The sequence below is a fragment of the Squalius cephalus genome, assembly GCF_949319135.1.
Source record: "Squalius cephalus genome assembly, chromosome: 21".
Classification (NCBI taxonomy): Eukaryota; Metazoa; Chordata; class Actinopteri; order Cypriniformes; family Leuciscidae; genus Squalius; species Squalius cephalus.
Genome location: NC_137142.1, coordinates 20,176,817 through 20,197,063, shown reverse-complemented (window position 1 = coordinate 20,197,063; position 20,247 = coordinate 20,176,817). Strand labels below are relative to the sequence as shown.

General features: G+C 35.9%; 3 protein-coding genes and 1 long non-coding RNA gene across 5 annotated transcripts in view; 1 reads left to right on the top strand and 3 right to left on the bottom strand.

Moving 5' to 3' along the window:
* The window catches only part of chata (choline O-acetyltransferase a), an 8,715-nt gene extending 6,040 nt beyond the window's left edge, over positions 1-2,675 (bottom strand). Inside the window, exons 1-6 of one of the 2 annotated variants that reach the window (XM_079854688.1) lie at positions 2,503-2,663; positions 2,051-2,161; positions 1,473-1,664; positions 1,223-1,341; positions 329-382; positions 66-246 (exon numbers count right to left, since the gene is read on the bottom strand). In XM_079854688.1, coding sequence (XP_079710814.1) covers positions 66-246; positions 329-382; positions 1,223-1,341; positions 1,473-1,664; positions 2,051-2,098 — 594 coding nt within the window. In that variant the 5' untranslated portion in view covers positions 2,099-2,161; positions 2,503-2,663. Of the gene's footprint in view, positions 1-65; positions 247-328; positions 383-1,222; positions 1,342-1,472; positions 1,665-2,050; positions 2,162-2,502 lie in introns of both variants that reach the window. The other variant, XM_079854689.1, reaches the window with a different exon arrangement.
* The window catches only part of LOC307148829, a 27,847-nt gene extending 9,706 nt beyond the window's left edge, over positions 1-18,141 (top strand). Inside the window, exons 2-3 of the long non-coding RNA XR_013819490.1 lie at positions 17,613-17,761; positions 18,066-18,141. This is a non-coding gene — a long non-coding RNA (uncharacterized lncRNA). The remainder of the gene's footprint in view (positions 1-17,612; positions 17,762-18,065) is intronic.
* Positions 3,393-6,162, bottom strand: slc18a3a (solute carrier family 18 member 3a). Its single transcript, XM_079855690.1, has one exon. The coding sequence runs from the start codon at positions 5,488-5,490 to the stop codon at positions 3,949-3,951; it is 1,542 nt and encodes a 513-aa protein (XP_079711816.1). The 5' UTR covers positions 5,491-6,162; the 3' UTR covers positions 3,393-3,948.
* rgra (retinal G protein coupled receptor a) lies at positions 13,321-20,063 on the bottom strand. The gene is made up of 7 exons (XM_079854690.1): positions 19,569-20,063; positions 19,138-19,294; positions 18,088-18,209; positions 17,595-17,748; positions 17,256-17,373; positions 15,789-15,902; positions 13,321-15,120 (listed from the first exon to the last, which is right to left on the bottom strand). Exons 1-7 carry the CDS (start codon positions 19,642-19,644, stop codon positions 14,977-14,979), a joined length of 885 nt encoding a protein of 294 aa, XP_079710816.1. The 5' UTR covers positions 19,645-20,063; the 3' UTR covers positions 13,321-14,976.
* Positions 20,064-20,247: the final 184 nt, after the last annotated feature.

The window sequence follows — 20,247 nt, the reverse complement described above, 5'->3', positions numbered from 1 at the left end:
TTTCAAGTTGACTAAACTTAAAATTGTTTTTGTTTTTTTTACTGTGCAGGTGAAGCAATTCCTACCTGATTCTTACAAGCCACTATTATATGTTCGGGCTCAGGCATAACCATACTCTTCTGAGCCACTAAAGTGTCCGTTTTTGGCCCTGGCAGACGGTAGGAAGTGAAGACCTTGTTGTACTGATCCATACACAGGGCCGTCCCAGCCAGCTGCCCGCGGGCGTAGTCTACAGGGAGAGCACGTCTGCAACAAATGCAGCATACCTTCATGTTCACAATACTACAAGTTAATGTGATTACATGTGAAAACAAGGAGAAAAACTTACCCATCAATAAGAGATTTATACTCTAATACGCCAGAAATGAGATGGGCAGCAAATCTGTTGAGAAAAAATATGCAAGAGTTTATAAATAAACTACTATTTAAAAGATTATTATTATTTTTTTTTTTTTTTGTAAAGAAGTCTCTTTTGCTCACTAAGACTGCTTGATCAAAAATGCAATACAAATTTTACTTTTGATCATTGCATCCTAACTGAATAAAAAGATTATTTTCTTTAAAAAAATTTGACCAACCCTAAACCTTTTGAAGGATTGTGTGTGTGTGTGTGTGTGTGTGTGTGTGTGTGTGGCAATGCAATTGTTTTAATTAGGTTTTAAAATAGCACTTAATCCAATTTGGGTTCAACAAAATCATTGGTTTCATTTTATATTCTCTAAGTAAGAAACTAATTCTAGACTTTTACTTACCATTATGAAACTACTTATATTTATCTTTTAATACAAAATGTAGAAATAATCAATAGGAAACATAACTTATTCTTAACTTATGTTAAGCCTAAAATAGCAATGTCCATTATATGATGTATGTTGTTTCCCTCAGATGTCTATTTTAGGACTGAAGTCAACATCAAGTAAGGGTGGAAGGTACGCTTTGTTTACAAGCTTTTTAGTCTGTAGATTAAACTATGCTGAATGAGAAATCAAATTTTAGTTAATGAGCCCCTCAATTACACAGCCATATGGAGCTACACAGTTAGCGGATGAGATCATGTAGTTTACAGACCTGACAGCTTTGCACAATCCTAATGCGTATACATTATCCTTAACTTATGTAGACATTGCATTTCCATTTAAATAAACTGATATCAGTGACGACATGCAGTGAGTTCATTGTCATCTCAGTTATGAAACTATGCTGTATCCCCAGAGTCCTGTACCTGAGGATGTCACTTTGACCCTTGAAGTTCTGCTTAGGAAAGACCATAACAGGACTGGAGTTGACAGGTAGTGCTAATCTGTTGCTCAAATACATGTCTTCGAGCCAGTAGTCATTCACCTTAGACAATGATCAAGAGAGAGTATGAGCAAATAAATAAATTTTAAACAATATTTAACAGAATGTGCCTGCACATTAAAAGCAAAGTTGTTTACAGCAAAGTCACTTTTTTTCTTTGCAGCAATCCATACCCAATTAGCCTTATGATCGCCTCTCTCCATTAGCTTTTTCTGAAGAAATTCTCCCATCCCACCAGGTGCTCCAAATTTCTCTACAATAGCCTTGGTCTTTCGTAACTGCTCCTCTGGGATGAGGTGACTCATGCACTTCAGGTACATGTCTAGTGTTTGCTGCAAAGGGGGCACTGGGAGCTTCGGAAGGCCCTAAATTGAGATCATGATCAGAGCTTTATTTCAATTCATTCATTTATATTTTAGCACCAGGAACAGCTTCCGCTTAAGTAGCATTTGTTTTCAAGATCGTATGGTATTTGTTCTCAAGCTAATGAGTCTCTTGTTTAATTAGCCTTGATAGAGTCCTACTAAATCTTTTATGCTCCAAGTGATCCCTGACAAGTATTATATTTAAATTAATTTGCCCTGTGTACAAGATCATGGCATGTATAAAACAACATGATCATTTATGTTTTATCAATATTGTAGACTTCCATTGTCTGTTTGTAATGTTAAAAGAGAATGTTTGAAAGACATTTAGTTAAGCCACATAATGCAAACATTTTTACATAGAGATATATTAGTATTTTGCTTACACTTGCATCTCCCATGTCTCTTGCTTGTTCCTTTTTCAAAACCGGCATCCTCAAAGTTGAAGAATTAAATGAAGAAAGATGAAAATCCACTGACACTTTTCCCAGTTCCCTCTGGAACAGATATACAGGTATGAGAGACGGCTTGCATTGCAAATAGTATTCAGTTTAATTTTATAAATATATCTATCCATAAAATAACTAAAAACTGTGCTATCTGGTTGTTTTTTTAATCATCAGCCACATCGATTAGACAAGTCTATTAGCAACCTTAAATTATTCAAAATTAATTCGAATTTTAATATTAAATACATAGAATAGAGATTTTGAATGTAAATTAAGTAGATAGTATTGTATATATCTTTTTAGCTCTATTTGGTCCTTGTTTGAGGAGGAGGCTGTAAGCATAAACGTTCATCTACATTCTCAAAAGTGTCAATTTAAAAAGTACTCACCAAAATATCTTACTCTTTATGGATTCCTCAGGTGTCTCAAAGGGTTTATCCAGATTCATAGTCCCGACGTGTTTTATTAAGAGGAAAGTGCCGTTGATGTTGTCTGTTAACTTGTTTCAAGCGGCATACTTGCGTCCCATTCATTGCAAGTCGGGAGCCTCTTAGGATGCTCCTCAGGAAAGATGCTGAAGGAGCGGTACCTTTCTCAGACTCCTCCCACTCAACTCCATTCGCTCGATGCCGCATCTGCCAGCCCACCTCACACTCACTTTAAGTTAAGTCCTTGAAAGAAATGTATGGCCACCTTTCCAAATCTCGCTGAAGAAAAAATGTCCGTACGCGAACGCGCTCGATAATTTAATTAAAACGAAAAGAGGAAAGTCCATTTTTTTTTGGTTTAGCAATTGGTTCGATTTACGTCTGTTTAGCAAAAAGCATCGTGTACAGAAACCCCCATAAACGTCTATTTTGGTTAATCGCTTTATATTTATGAATCAATTTTGGGTGTGGAAAGAATGGACAGAAAAGTTGTTTTTTAAACACAGCCTTTTCATTATAGCATACATATAGTGTAGTGTATCTATAATGATGTCTTGTTCATGCGTGTTATGTCAGCATATGTATATTTTCGTTTCTTTGTCGTATTTTTTTCCCTTTGATGCTTTTACTGCACAAAAAAGAAAAAAAAACACAAAAGTATTGACTCCATTTATTTTGGATATTCTGTTTTGTTTTCTGTCACTAATGAATCATTGTCTTTTGTGAGAAAAAATGTACCCTAAACCAAAACGAAATCAATTCAAATTTCTACGTAGATATGTAAATGTATCTCTTTAAATCTTGATCGTGTAGATGCAATGATGAAAGTCAGTCACAGACACACGGCGTTTCACAGATTTTCTTTTAATTATGTACATTTGATATGCACATATGTACACCATTATATTCCATAATATACAGTAACGCATTCCAGAAATACACCCTAAACATTTAAATACTTGAAACAGACACTGAAAAGGCAGGATTCACACCGGTTCCATCATTTTTTTCTATGAAGGTGTCAGGTGAAATTTTGCATATTATTTGTAACAGCACAAATTCGGCGGAATAACTTCAACGAAGGCCTATTTAATACGTACACACGCGTCTTCATATTTAATATGTTTGCACCATATTTATATCCCTGAATAATAAACTTAAAACAGCGGAATACTAAACAGTGAAATATATATATATATTTTTTACATTTCTTATATTGAAGAAAAAAATATTGAGCTCATTATTTCAGTAAATTGAGTAGCCTAAATTATTTTCAGATTGTATGCAGTTCACCAATAGTTTTCCTCAGGACAATGAGTAACATGTAAATGAGTGAATGAAAAACATTTATATTCAGCAGAGGTTTTAACAGGATTGTAACAGATGACCAAGGACAGACGACTCAGACTATATGTATTCTAGCTCAGACGTCTCTTCTTCATTGAATGACTTTGATTGTCCAGCAAATGTCCCGTTCTCGTCGATGGGCACACAGTTACCGGCTGAACTGTAGCCGTGCTTCTTTCTTTGGCGTTCCTCCATCTTAATCGTGTCGTACAGACCTGTGGCTCCCTCCTCCAATAACATGTTTCTCTCAGAGTGAGATGGTTTCATATAGCACACGTTGCGCAGGAAAATCAGGGCTGGTGCGTAAAGTACGTTCGCCAGACCCATGCCCAGATTGAGTTGCACAAACCCTAGATCGTGCACTATTTTACCGGCCACGATGGGGCCCAGCGCGTAGGCAACACAGTAGGAGATGTCTGCAATTGCGTATACACTACCATACACAGACACGTGACGGACATCTACGAGAAAAGCAAGTGTGGGCAATAAAGCTGTGTCTACCAGTGCAATACCGAAACAAATGCCACACAGGGGGATTATCAGCTGCTCGAAGTTTTTGCAAGCCGGCACAATACAAGAGCTGGCACCAATGATAACCATGCCAAGTGCCCCATAGAACCACTGCAAGTGTGGATACTTTGCTGCCAGCTTGACAGTGATATAAACACCTAAAATGTGAGGGAAAAAGGCAGGCAGCCAGGTGAGCCCAATCTCCCACTGGGTTGAATCCATGGTCCCCTCCATCCAGTTAGCAATGGTGGGCTCCAGAAAAGCAAGGGGGATGTTACATGTGGTCAAAGCTCCTGCCACAACTGCTATGTAGGGATCAATCATTAGTTTGTAAATCGGGGTGCCAACCGGCATATTCTCTCTAGTCCTACTGGAAAAGGGCTTGAGGACAGTCAGGCATAGTATACCATCTGCCAAACATATAAAGGCGAGCACAATGAACGGGACGCGTTTGCCTGCGAACTCGTACAGTACCCCTCCGAACGGGGGCGCCGCCAGGCTTCCGAACGAGATGAACGCGAGGGCTATGCCCAGCGCGCGACTTCTCTCTGGCTCCTCCGTGTACTTGTCTGCGATCATGGCAATTCCTGAAGTGTCCGCGAACGCCGAGCCGAGCCCTTGCAGACTGCGCGCGACGAACAAAGTCGCGTAGTTCTCTGCGAAGGCAAAAATGCATGTCGAGACAAACATGATACTGAGTCCAATTAAAAGTGGGATGTCATAGCCGACTCGGTCTATGAAAGTTCCGGTCATAGGATTGACAATGAGCTGCAGAATGGCTTTTGAGGCGAAAAGCACGCCGATCTGCAAGTCAAAGTTCTCGTTTTGCGTGCTGTTGTTGGAAGAATTACCCGTTACATGCGCCTGCTCTGATTCACTCTCTAAACGCGCTAGATAATCTGGCACAATTGGCACGATGACCATATAAAGCATATTGTCTAGCAGAAGTGCGACACATACAATTACTAGAATAATCCTTCTTTGTCGCTCGGGGTCCTGGATCGCAGTTCCTAACTGTTTAGTTTTTTCCCCCATCTCTGATAGTTTAACGGCGGCGGTTTGCGCCAAGCCACCCGATTCCTCCGTAGCCATGATCCACACTTTGGTTGGTTTAAGCAAAATACTCTGAACTCTCTTCTAAAATGTGCTTTTCTTCCACAAAAAGTCCTCGCACATTGGGTTGTCCAACACTCCTTGAATAGTGAAGCCTCGGCGCGCGGACCAACTTTTCCTGCTTTACCTCGCAGTCCTTCGTTGCGCTTGCATTTCCTCCCTCTCGACTGCTGTCATGCAGTGTTGTTTCATCGTATTCGGTTGAGGATGCCAAGTCAAAAACTCACAGTCAGGTCAAAAATTCGCCCTCTTGTTTTTCTCCTTATTTACACTGGCATTGTAGTAGGACGCGCGGAGCCCGAACGAGCATGAATAGATGAATTCACCTGTAGCTCAATGTCATGATTTCTCCTCAGCTGTCTTCTTATTGATACCACCCAATGCAGATGCGCTTACATGTTGATTCCATTGGAATCGCTCCTCTTTTTTCCCAAGGATGTGACGCACTGTTTGATACCCCCTCAAGTGCTTCCCCAACCAGCTGGGTCTTTTATGCTCATTTAACACGTCAAGCCCCTACCCAGTAACGCCAAGTTGTGCTTTGCTTTATAACTTCCAAATATTGAGCGAGCTTCTATAACTGCTTAGGACCACAAACCTTAAGTCACCGAGCTCGGCAGATATGCTGACTGCGAGGAAGATGCCTGCAAGTATTATTTAAGTTGCTCAGTGAGAACTCACTCGCTCGCTCGCTGTGAAGTTATTGATCACCGCCTACGATTTCGTTTGTTTTCATAAACAGACTTTGGAAAGTTATATGCTAATAAGTGCTCCGTGCTAGTTTGTTTTTCTTTTCTTTTCTTTTTTCTTTTTTAAGACGAGTTGTATTATTCTTTGACCGTGATTTCTCTCATTTCATTGTTTTTTTTTTTTTTTTTTTTTTTAGATTTCTGTTCGACAGAAAGGGAGAAAGAGAAATGACGCACATAATGTGTAATCAACCCCCTACACCTAAGTGGAATAATTGGCATGCAATTAAATCATGCAATGTTAAAATGGGATGTTTGATCACAGGCTTTTTATGATTAAGGACCTCATTGTGTATAAACACAAAACGGACATTTCTGAAATACATAACATTTGCAGGGGAAATAGCATCAATTTATTTATACAGTAGCAAACATTTTTTATCATTTAATATATATATATATATATATATATATATATATATATATATATGTGTGTGTGTGTGTGTGTGTGTGTGTGTGTGTGTATATATATATGTGTGTGTGTGTATATATATGTGTGTATATATATATATATATATATATATATATATATATATATATATATATATATATATATATGTGTGTGTGTGTGTGTGTGTGTGTGTGTATATATATATGTATTTATATATAGTATAAAAATCACTGTGTCGGTAATCTCCGCAATTTATTGCATTTCAGCACCACATCGGGTTGGACAGCTCCTCGTCCTTTAAAGCAAAGATTGATCTGCTGTAAACTGTGAAGATTTGTCCGTAAGCTTTCAAGGTAGTGACAGGAATAAGCATTGCAATTTTTAAAGATTTGTTTTTCCTTGCAGTTGACTGACAGGGGTGTAATGTTTGCTCTAGTTAACGTAGGACATGAACTGTGATTTTATTGAGGATGTAGCGCCATCTTCTGTGCAAACTTAGTTTTGCGTTTTCTGCCTGAAGAAGAACAATAATTGGGTGTTCGTGACATCTGGTGGTTTGTTCGTTGTACTGCAACGGGTCAAACTTGGATTAGTGTGCAAAATAGTGAATCTGGACTGGACGTGCTGTCTTTAAGTTAATCACAGACACATTATTGATGATTTTTAATTGACTTAACTAGAAATTGCAGACAGACTAGCAAAACAACCAAACAAAAAAGCTTATAAGAGCTATATATTTTTTCGTTAGAGAATTATAATATAATAATGTAAGAATGATACCTGCTTAATCCCCTTTGTACGTGATAAGTAAGGATATTAGCTAAATTTTGACATAATACAAAATTGGTGCAGAACATGTTTGCATTATGAGACAAATAAATGGGAATATGCATGCAAGCATACAAACCAACAATTAAGTAATTAAATAATGCTATACTGAACTTTTACCACAAGGTGGCCATAGTAGCGCATACATGCAATCACAGCCAACAGTGTTTATATATATAGATAGACCATCAAAATCAGTTTAAAATAATCTGCCAAACTCTCCTGCTGATTTATGTTTTTTATTAAGTACGTTTTTTTTTACTCAAATACCAGGAAATACATCGTAAACAAACCCACACACATAAAGAATAATAATAAACCTTTGCATCACATGATGTGGTGCATTTATTCATGGCGTGTAGTGCACTACATAATGTGCATTTAAATAGTGTGTTTCCCCCTGGGAGCTTTTGTTTTCATGTGTTCTTTCTGTCTTCCTATCACTCTTTTTCACTGCTAATCCTCCGCTCTACAGCCTGTCTTTGCAGTCTATTCATTCACTGGAAATAATATGGTTTTAATTCCTGGCACTGGCTTGGCGTGAAGCACATACGTCACATCCCCAATCCGTCCTTCTCCTCCTCACTGGATTCGTTCCCTGAGGATCAAAGATTTTCTTGCTGTTTCCAGCCTGGACTCCATTCCGATCTGATCTGAAATCATGAGAAACAAGTTCACCATGTAATCCGCTGTGGTAAAAAGTATTAATTCATGATGTCTGTGTTTAAGTTGAAGCAATCATGGTTAAACTCCCATTTTATAGGCTTGAAAGCTTAGTAAAAAGTTGAATGCTATCTTTCATTTTAGTTTTTGGACAGTATTTGCTCTGATTGTTTTATTCTGTTGACAGCCCCTGAAGACTTCCCTTTAGTTGTTATTTTAGAAAGATTTTTATCATGTTCTTGAGTCTTGTTCAACATTTCTGCTTATCTGGTGGGCACGTTCTGAGCAAATTTCATTTGTTGTTGATTTAAAAAAAAAAAAAAATGTTCCTATACTGAAACAAGTGCAATTATTTGATATACAGAACGCTAATTTGTGTTCATACTGGTTGTTTATTACATACACATAGAGGATGACAATACTATTTTGACATCGAACCATATCTTATTGTCATGCCAAGCACCAACATGCTACACATGTGAACATGTGAAATTGAAATATGCAAGGTAAAATGATTAAAAAAATGTTAAATCCATGTGCCTGAGTGAATCATAAACAGAAGGATTAAACTATAACCTTGTTGAGAAAATACAATTTCATTAATGGAGGCTGGTTCAGACAGAAGCCAAACTAGTCACTTGTAAAATAACGCCAAGCTAAGAAATCATTACACATCATCAGCTCTCTGTTTCTTCCTAAATTAACATATAAAAACATGAGGGGTAGTTTCACATTTAAAAGTCTTCTTACCAGTCTGGGCACTTATTGTACAGAATGTGACATAAAAATATAGAGTACTTGATAATATTTTTTTGAGTATCTCTACTTCGGAATCTCCAGCTGTCCAGCGTCGTCTTGTCATGACAAAATCTCAAAGGCCTCAGAGTCAAAGCTCAATTTCACTTAATTCTTCATAAAATATCAAATTAATTTTTTGTTAAATAAAACAAAAAATCTGGCTGGCTTCTCTTTGATTTGCTTTTATTACACTATTAGATTGTAGTGGCTAAAATGATTAATGATATTAGTATAATTGATAATTGCAGTATACTATCTCTTTTTTTTATTAACATTAATTTCTCCATGCTAAAAGAGTCTTGGACAGTGTTGTTATGGTTAACTAAAATGATTAAAAATTGCACTCTGTAATTGATATAAAGTTAAAATTTAAATATTAAATGAAAAACTATTACAGTTATAGTTGCCAAGACAACAAAAATGACTAAAACTGAAATAAAAATAAATTAAAGCTATATAGAATTTTTTTTAAATGACAAAAGCATAAGATTATTAAAACATAAATGAAAACTGAAAATATAAAAAATAAAAGCCAATTCCAAATATTAACCCTTAAATGCATGAATGTTTCGCCAATCATTATTACATATTCGGGTCTTTAGTGACCCGGATCTATATCTAACATGGATGGATCTCTACCTGTCGCAATATAAAACTCTCCTGATATTAGAGTAACAATTACAGAAGAATAAAATAAAGCATATTTTGTTACCTTTGGTGCTTGGAAGAGTTCAGTTTGAGCAGATATTTTACACCATCATCACTGTCCTCGTCAGAGCTCATTTCCCAGTACATTCAGCATATGGATCATTTTTGCGACCTCAAACATATTCTTAAAAGTAGCATGTTCAACATCAGTATTTTGATTGCTGAAAGCTTCTTCACCAGATCCACCATCAAGTGACAGTGACACTTATATTTGATTGTATTCAGTACTTGCTTTGCAGTACATTGTTGAGTCATTTTAAGTTTTGCTGATGATATTTCCTATTCTTTTGTTTTCTGCCTGCGATAACTATGAATGCAACCACTTCATCATTGTGTATCAGACATTGCCACCTTGTGGAATAAAGGTGAATTGCACTTAGTCATCAAAGATTCAATTATTGTTTTGCAGAAAAAAATATACTTAGGTGCCCACCTCGGGTCGATAGCAACCCTATACGATTTTTACCAAAAAAAAAAAAAAAAAAAACATATGGGAAAACAGGCATTATTATTTATTTTTTTCTTGTTATATTGTTTATAATGAATTGATTAAGGACTACTGAGAAGGTTGATGTCTAACTTTAAAAAAATGAATGAGGAGGGTAGTGAATGACGTTCCAGGTCACCAAAGACCTTATACATGCATTTAGGGGTTAAAAAATACTATATTTGTGATTGGATAGCAAAGGATGTCTCATTTGTATGGTTAGATATTGAAACAAGTTTGTCAAAATACCCATGACAAGACCTGTTGTTCTTTAAAAATTTTAAAGCCATTAAAGAAAGTTGTGCTAATCCTATTACTTTAAACACACTCGGGGCATGGCACTTAGTCAGGTGTTTGGAGGGTAGATCTAAAGTCACATCGGTATTCTCCCCAATTTGAAATGATCCAGATTTTCAACCAGGAATGATGGATGCAAACTTCAGGTCTTGGTATGGCAAGGGTGTGGTGAGGCTCAAAGACTTATTTACTGATGGTAACCAAATTCAACAAATTATGGATAAAATGTCAAAAGTCAGATTTTTTGCAAATTAGGCATTTTATTCAAAAAAGCACAACATTAAGTGATAATATCTGAGGAAACAAACATCTGGGAAAGCATCAATTAGTATTTCTTTAAATATTTTTTTATGTGATCAAATGGGCACGGATACAAATTCGGGAAGGGGAGTTGTTTCTTCCAATTGATGAGGATATTCGGGACAACGTTTGGGAAAATTCTAAAACAATATTGGTCTGCAATTGTACGAAAGCAGTTCAATTGAATATTTGACATAGATTACATATATCTCCTGATCATAGATACTGTATACTTTTAAAAATTCCTTTTCCCCTTTTTGTCTCAAAAGCAATACCACAATAGGTAGTCTGACTCTTACTTGTCACAGTTTTATCACTGTGGTGATAATTTAACTTCTGTGGCTAGAAGACTTTTTAATATCATGACTTTTGTAGCACGAAAATACATTCTTTTGCAGTGGATTATTTATATTATTGATACCCCCCCCCCCCCCAATCTGTGAAAAGGTGCAATAAAAATATAATAAAGAAATACTAATACTAAATACTAATACTAAAACAACACTGTTAGTGGATTATTTAAATGCTAATTCATTCTTGCTATTCAGTTTTTCACAGTCAGGTCAAGTTACTACAAAAGTTATGTAGGCGATATGTATTTATCCCTTTTCATTCCACACTATAGTTAAAAATGAATTTAGTGCTTTAAATGACTGAGAACACAAAGCTCTCTAAAGAGCAATGACGCACACATCAGTAATCCAGATTACACTGTCCATAATCCTTTAAAATACAATTTCTTAAAAAAAAAAAAAAAAAAAAAATTTTTTTTTTTTGACTTTTATGTCTGCTGTTAATTGCTCATGCATTTTATTTAATGTTTATGAACAGTGGCACAAATCCCTAATATCTCAATATGTTTGGTGCCAAATGAATCTCGCTTTCATCGCTTTTTAACTGATGTTAAATTGAGTATCACTGTTTGTGAAAACGCTTCCAGCGTGAACTGACAATTCAGTTGATATGACAGACTGCTTCCCATGCACATTTGCGTAATGATTGCATAATCTGGTTCAAATGTTCTTTAATCAAATAACAAATGCATGGCTTCTGGCAGCTGGTCTGACCTTTCACCCTGCTCTTGAACCTTTGGATATCTGATCGTAAGCTTGAGACTGATTACTCTGGATTGCAGTGCAGCGGCTCAGACACTCTTGCTGTCAGTATGTGTTACATGTCATAAATCGAATACAAATCAGAATTGGAGAGAACTGTTTGTGTCTCAAAGAGACGTCGCATGTGTGATTTATTATTTCACTTTCTCAAATCATCTCCACTTGGATTTCACAAAGCTGTGGACCGTTCGTGTTGATACTTAGGAGATGGATATTTTGGGACTGTTTTGAAGAGGTTTTCCTTTCTGCCTGGTACAAATATTCCAAGTATGAAAACAGATTTCAAAAGTGTGGGAAAAAGCACTTATCTAGCCGTAATTTGACAGTGAAATGCCATATTTACGCCAGAGTTATGCATTGGTTTACCTCTATAAAACCACTGTAAATACCAGGGGAATTTCAAAATTCCTAATCTATGAGATTTGTGACTTGGCTGCTTTCTCCACTAATTTATTGTTTTTTTAAATAGAAGTCACCACATTTTCATCTGGAATAATGATTTAAGGTTTTTAAAAAATGTAATTTTAAAAGCATTATTTACTCTGAAATCATAAAAAAAAAATCCCCCCCTATTTAATGAATAGTGATATGCAGATAAGAGGTCAAAATTAATTGTTAGTTAAGTATGTTTAGTTTGTTATTGTTGTCTGGATTTCTGAATGCTAGATTATTAAAATATGAATAAATAAAAAATATTAAATAAATGGTTTCACAATAATAACTGTTTATACTTAAGGATGCAACATGTTTTTCATTCTGTAATCTAATATAAATATTAATAAACTAAAGCCATCTGCTATATCAACAGTGCTATTTGTGATTAAGACGTCAAAGAAAAAAAAGAAGAATAAACTAAATGGAATAAATACAACTTGATAAAAAGTGGCGTAAACTGATCCATGTCAATATTTTTTAAATAAAAATGTGAAATGACCAATATACAATTTGATTGCGTTTTGAATTCTGGGAATGAACGTTGTCACAGTTTGCAGAATAGACCTTGTTCACAGACTGTGATGACACGTTTCCACATGTTTCTGCAGTTATCAACATATTAGATTATCAATATATATTTTTTTTAAAAATATTAATATACATTTATAATGCGAAGTGATATATTACCCTGGCAGTGAATTACACAACATTAATTAACACTACTGTGTTTCTAAACTAATACAACTGCAAATGTCATGTCATTCTATCTTTTGACTGCTGTAAATCAATCTATCAATATTTTCCTCTCTTTTGGAAAGTCTCAGAAATGCTATCATGGATATGGATATATATATATATATATATGCAAATAGGAATACAAAAATTATATTTGTTGTCATCTCCCGCTCACAACTATAGAAGTTTACCCAACTATGACGACTTCCGCTTCTGGGAATCCCGGAAATGTGAAAAGGGCCCATTGTTTAATCTCCAGTTTACTAAAGCCTGGTCTGGAGAACTCAATTACAACACAATAATGTAGACAGCAATGTTTATTTCACTGTTGTGCATCTTGGCTGAGATATACAAATCAGTTGTCGATGACAAGACATCCATTGAACATGACAACTTTGCACATTATTTACAGGTTATTGAAAAATGCACTTGAGGAAGTCAAGCTTAAAGTGGACACAAGAGCTTTTAAAGACTAGTCTGATTCTAGCGTGACCAGTGACACATGAACCACTGCAGAGATATTGCGTCGGGGTAAACATTTATCAACCATTTGTTATTAAGCGTGTTACTAACACAATCATTGCGGTACAGAAAAAAAGTACAGTATATCTTTCATATGTATCCTTAATAGTTGATACTATATTGTTCAGGCATTTTTGAAATATCATTTATACACATTCTGTTTACTTATCTAACACACAATTGGTAAGCATATTATATACTTTTTCAAGTGTATTTACGAAGATGTTAAATAAATAAATAGTATTTGTACTACAAATGTGTAAAATGGGTATTTTATCCCAAATTTGTATTTGTGTAGGCCTACATTATAGTATGAAATTCTTCAAATTCTGGCTTCTAAAGTTGCAAAGTAAGCTAAAAATATGCACATTGTATGCAATTTCACCCTTTAGGTTGCAGAATTACTTGTCATTATTATTCTATTGGCTTGTGATATTCAGTCTGGAGTAATGATATTACTGTTATGCATAAAAACGTGAAACTATAAATATTTTTATAGTTTATTGTACAGAATACCTTCATAAAGAAATTAATTATTTTCTTTTTTTTAGATGCCAGAATGATTCGTGTTGAAATTGAGACAGAATATGCAGAAGTGAAAACGAGATCACCAGTCAGAACATTTCCAATTGCAGTAAGTCCCGTGCATAATCTTTTTCTTTTGACTAATCTCGTGCGCCTGGGAATGTGTTTCCATGAAAAGCACCGTTGTTTCTGGGATTAGAAAATGTTGCTCGCCTAATTCTGTCTCATAAGCTGGATGTAGACCTTATCTCATATAGCAAGTAATTTCCTTATGTGGAAAATAAAGTACACTTTATGTTCTGTGTGCTAAACTGTGCATTTTGGCTAACATGAACATAAAAAATTAACATACTGTAGAAATGGTAAAAGTATTGAACTCTTAAAGGTAGCGGTAATACATTTCTGTTTATTCTTTTTAATAGCGCCACATTTTTGTTTGCTTGCCATTTAAAAAGGCTGTTTGATGTACAGCGTAACAGCGTTATACTGTATACAATCAAAAATCTGAACAGTTCACCAGCAACCTCAAAACATATGATTCCTGATTGTGTTTCCATTCAGAACCGCATATATGGAAGCAGCTTAACTCTTATTGAATGACGGCCACACATTCTCTTCTTACATGTGCTTTGTAATGATACGGATAAAATTGGACCCCGTTCTGTAACATTTCCATTAGGAGCAGCTTATGCGCTTTATCAAAATATCAATTTAGAAATTTTATTACATGTTGAAATCCCCTATATTAAATATAACAGACCAAAATATATACCACAAACAGACTCCACACTCACGACTACAGACAGTCCGCAAAAATACAGCAAGGATGACATAAGCACACAAAGCCAATAAGCATGTTTCATACCCGTTAGAAACCACCAGGACATTAACTGTTATTATCATATGCTTTGTTTATTTGGACTTGTTCTCAATAGCAATAGTCTCAATCTTTTGACCAGTGAGCAACTGCCAGATTCCTCCCCTGTAGTTCTCGTTTCCGAGGGCGTAAACAAAGACGTTGAAAGTAGGTGATGTCTTAGCCAAAATGGGTGCAATCTGTAAGAACACATCCAAATCAGACTCTTTTCATGCACGTACTGAAAAAAACGTTATTTATCAGTTCATGTGTTTATGCTATTGTCTCTTATGCTCACCAAGGCTGATTTTATTTGATAAAAAAACAGCGATATTACAATTTAAAATAATTTTTTCCTAATGTTATATATTTTAAAATGTAATTTATTGCTGTGATGTCAAAGCTGACTACAGTTTATATAATTTATACAATTACAATCTATTTTAAGTACAATTCTTTTGTAACATTATAAATGTCTTTACTGTAACTTTTGATCAATTTAATGCATCCTTGCTGAATAAAGGTATTCATTTCCTTAAACAAATAAATAAAGGTAGTCTATGAGTTTATGTGAGATTTACTGGTTATCTGATACCATTATATTCATTCCAGACCTGTACGACTTTCTTTCTTCTGAGGAACACAAAAGAACATATTTTGATGAATATACTGAATCAAATTTTTTTTTTAATGTTTTTTATATGATGAAAGTCACTGGAGTTCAGTGTTGTATCGGAACCCATTCACTTTCATGGGTTCAGTCTACAAAATATCATCTTTTGTGCTCCCCAGAAGACACATATTATTCATTTTGGGGTGAACTCTTCTTTGGGTGTCTGATATGCTTTTAAAACAATGACTTCCTCACCATTCTCAGTTTAGGAGAGACGAGTGTTGCGTTCTCCACAGCAGCATAGAAAGCCAGGATACCATAGGGGCCCCAGCAAAACAGCATGGTCTTCAGAGGAGTGCTACAGTTGAACTGCACACATAGAGAGCAAGCAGGAGATTTCGAAGTCACATGCTGCAGATTTAACTTATACACCATTAAACACCCTACTGTTCATATGAGCAAACATAGTACACTGTAAAAACATTATAGTGATTTTAACGGTAAAATCCTGTAAATTGGTTTACAGTTAGTTTCCTTACTATATACGGTGTAACTGTCATAGATCGAACCTTACCTTTACAGTAAAATACTGTTAAATTTACAGTTTTTGGAAGTGAAAAAGAACAAGTCACAGAATTCCTTGTCACTTTACATTTTATGCATTTTTGTTGAAATAGCGGTTTCTTAATTTTTCTGTGTCATGTGCATTACCATGATGTGTTTAGTATTTGTGTGAATGACACTGTGCACCTTTTATATATAAGTATTCACCTTCTCAGTTTGTGGAAAAGCTGCTTGTGGTGACTAACCACCACCTGTTTTTGGTGGTTGTCAGTGTATTACAAAGGTACAAAACAGATATTAGTACTTTATTAACATTATTATTATCAGTTAGTGAAATATGTTTTTTACTGTAAATTTAAGTTAAATCTGTAAAACCTAAAATGTTGGTACTGTTTTTTTTACTGTAAAGTTCAAACTTTTTTTTTTTTTTTACAGATTTATTTTTTGTGTACAAGTGAACACAACACACAAAAAGAGTTTATTAAAATTGATGTAATAAGCTAAATTTGGCACGAAAGCTTAACAAACACATAAGGACCTACAATACTATATTTACAAACTAGAATACAGTTCAGTAGTACAGTAGTAGAATACAGTAGTAGGCCTACATTAAAGTGATGTTGTTTTAGTATTATTTATATACTGTTACGTTTCAGAATTTTTTGAATTAGCTTTTATTTTAGTAATTTTGGTATGTGCCAAAATTTTCATGTTTAAAAACAAATATTACAAATGAGATTTAATTTTTTATTTCAGTTTTTGTTTGTGTTTATTTCCTGTTAGTAATTTTAGTGTTTTCATTTAGGTTTTTCATCTAATACTAATGTTATTTATTTGAGCTTTATTTCAGTTACCAAAAATGTTTTTAATAGTTAAGGTTAATTACCCTGTTCTGTGCTGGTCTTAACTGTCTGTAAGGAAATCCCCTTCTTCTGCTATCACTTTAGTATTGGTGTGCATGCTATTTTTAGCGTTACATAATAGTTCTGTCCTGGAGAACAGTTCAGTAGCTGTTGCAGAAATGCCTTTGTGCTCCCAGGCAAAACGTTTATTTGACCGTGAATAACGGTCTTATGCAATGTGAGGGGAAATACTCTGTACTCATGCGCAATTTGGTCTCACATGTCAAATTCTAATATTGTGCAGAGGATACTTTACCTTAGCCTGCCCACTCTTTTTGAATTTCCTATCAATGGACTGATAGGAAGACAGCACGACAAACATCTGAATGCCCATGTTGAAGATGGACATGGGGATCAAGTAAGACACGTAGTTCCTGAGGACAGACGAAATTACATTTATAGGCCTTCAAGGGTCTTATTTCACAGTGAACAGATTTACAGGGAAATGAAACGTTCCCATGACCATAATATTGCTTTCATATATTTGTAAATATGGGTCAGAATGCATATTTGAATATATGGGTCTGAAAGTGACACTAGAGCAATGTTGTATGTTATAACATGACGTGAATTATGAATGTAGTATGCATCTTACCTATCCCCCTTGCTGTAGTCCAGTGTGCAGCAGGTCCTCAGGGGCTCGTAGTCATACTCTCCCCAGCCAATCAGAGGCATGGCGGACCAGAAGGCAGTGAAGAGCCAGATGAAGATCACCAGGGTGATGGCGCTGCTCCACTGCAGCTTTGTCCCTAATGATGCAAGGTGATCAAACATTGTGCTGTGTACTAAATTGTTTTATTTAATGATTTTTTAAGGTTTTGATGTTAAAACACCAAATAATGTTAGACCCGAGTCCACAGTGTTGACTTTTGTACTAATTTAAAATGGCCATTCACTGAGATTTTGAAAAGAATGGCCTTTGGTGAAGCCTATGTGCACTATAAGTACTTTCAGCTGGTGGCCTTTGCAACGTGGGTGGTCTGAACTAGAACAAAGACTGTCAAATATCCCATTGAAGCGCAGGTCCTATTTGGTGAAAGGCATCTCATTGGTTTTTTTTACTAAGGTTCTCTGTTCCTGTTACTCACTTGTGCAGTACTGGTGGTATCTGTCCCAAGCAATGGCTGCAATAAAGTGGATGCTGGCAAGAGCCGTCATAAAGCCCTGGAAGCCATGGGTCTGGCATCCATCTGATCCATAAGGCCAGTATCTGGAGTTTCAAGAAGATCACATATTAAAAAAAGCTCAAAGTTAGCTGATTAAATTAATTTAGTAATCTGTAATGTATTGTTCTCAGTGACAGATTCTTAAACTTTAACATTTTGTCTCTCCTATCTTGAATATTTGTTCACATCTTTGCTTGTATCAGCAAATTTGGATATCCAAAATATTTGTATTTTGGAACATGGCACTGTAAAGTGAGGAAAACCCATTGTCTTAAAATTATTAAGTAAATAAACCATGCTTAGTTGGAAAAAGAAATTAAGTTATGTGAACTTGAAAATTCCACATAACCTAATGTTTTCAACTACGAATGAAGTTTATTTACTTATCAATTTTAAGGCAACGGGTTTCCTTGCTTTTTTTTTTTTAAGTTAAGATAATTTTTTACAGCTGGTTTCTGTTCCAAAAAACAGCTGGTAGCTGGTTTGTTTCTGGTCTAAAATGGTCTATCAACTTGCACCAGCTAATGAACTACCTGGACCAGTTATAAACCAGCATAATGTGGATTTTCCACCAGGCCATTCCTGTGGAAAACAACAACAACAAAAAATCTTAAAAAAAAAAATCACAGACCTGGTTTGATGGTCTTAACTGGTTTTAAAATGGTCTGCCCGACCAGACCGGGAGACCAGCTAAGACCAGCAAGTCATCTTAGGCTGGATTATGCTATTATTTATTATAGCAAGGATGTGATTAAAAGACATTTCATCCCACAGGGAATTAAAAAAGCCCTGCAACCCCAACTATCCCTTTAATTTAACAGCTGCACTTTAGTAATTTATTACGAGAAAAAAAAAAAAAGACCCCTCATTACATCACAGCTGTATTTACACACTGGCATCCGTGACGCACCATCGCCTCTAGGGGTTCCGGCAACAACAACATCATCAACACACAAACGTGCGCGTGCTCACCTCAGAAAGCTTGAGAAGGCAGCGACAGTGGCGTTCATAGAAATACCCATATCTGCCATGGCCAGACTGAACACGAGAAAATTACTTGGGGTCCGTAATTCTCTTATTTTAAGAAAAGCAACAACGGTGACAGCATTCAGGAAGAACCCGAGGAGACCTTTAGAGGACAGAAAACGTGTGAACAATCAGAGCCTTCCCAAGCCCCCATAACAGCGCGGTTATGAAACAGTAATAGGCTATATATTAAGTAGCAGCCTTTAGATAGATAGCTCTATCTATAAATCAACATTATGTGCTATTGATTTTGCAACCGTTTGCTATATCATTCCCGGATGAAGCACATCCTATCAAGGCTATACACATCGACAAAGTAAGGTTTGCACGCGATCCTCTCTCTCTTTTTTTTTTAACCTGAACAATATTCTGCTTACCCTCCACGAGCAGACAAGATCCCAGGGAGAACACATCGAACTCGGAGAATCCCTCCGGTAATGGATACGTTACCATTTTGAACGCAATTTTGACACCAAAGTGTGCAGAATCACAGTCCGCTCGCGCGCGCGATGTTCCTCAGTGTGTTCAAACGAAGCCTTCTTTTAAAGGAGCGTTTCACGTGAAAAAGCATGAACGTAATTATGTAAAGCTCTCCCTCTGCCTCAATCCGCGAAAGAATGTATTAATGAACATAACAACTCCTACCATTGACCCCTAATACGTATTTACACAGGGCATCAGTAAAGCGCTCATTCAGTTACACAATAAGCCTTTGTGTGTCGGACGCTTGAGCGCACTGATGGTAAGACCGGGCTGAATGTGAACCAGTTGAGCCTGTGTCAATTCAGTGTGTCGTGTTCTGTTCGTTGGCTGAACAACAGGTGTCGTCGAGCTGTCACTCCAGACACTGAGAGACAATGTGGATTTGACGGTTTGCATATGGATGATGGGAGTAACTGTGTTTTTACAATGACTTTTCTCAAATGCAGACTGTTGGAGATACTGAATAGATCTTCAGACACAAGAGGGAGAGAGAAAATGTCAATGTCTTCACAAATAGAAAAGTAGTGGTTCTTCTAAGAAATAATTTTGGGGTCATTTAAACCTGTGCATCCT

Excerpts from the sequence above, each read along its gene's own strand:
- rgra (XM_079854690.1), bottom strand. The coding sequence starts at position 19,644 with ATGGTAACGTATCCATTACCGGAGGGATTCTCCGAGTTCGATGTGTTC. Across the intron at positions 19,295-19,568 it reads ATCTTGTCTGCTCGTGGAGG|GTCTCCTCGGGTTCTTCCTG; the intron begins GTAAGCAGAATA and ends TGTCCTCTAAAG. Across the intron at positions 17,749-18,087 it reads ATACCACCAGTACTGCACAA|GGACAAAGCTGCAGTGGAGC; the intron begins GTGAGTAACAGG and ends TTGCATCATTAG.
- slc18a3a (XM_079855690.1), bottom strand. The coding sequence starts at position 5,490 with ATGGCTACGGAGGAATCGGGTGGCTTGGCGCAAACCGCCGCCGTTAAA.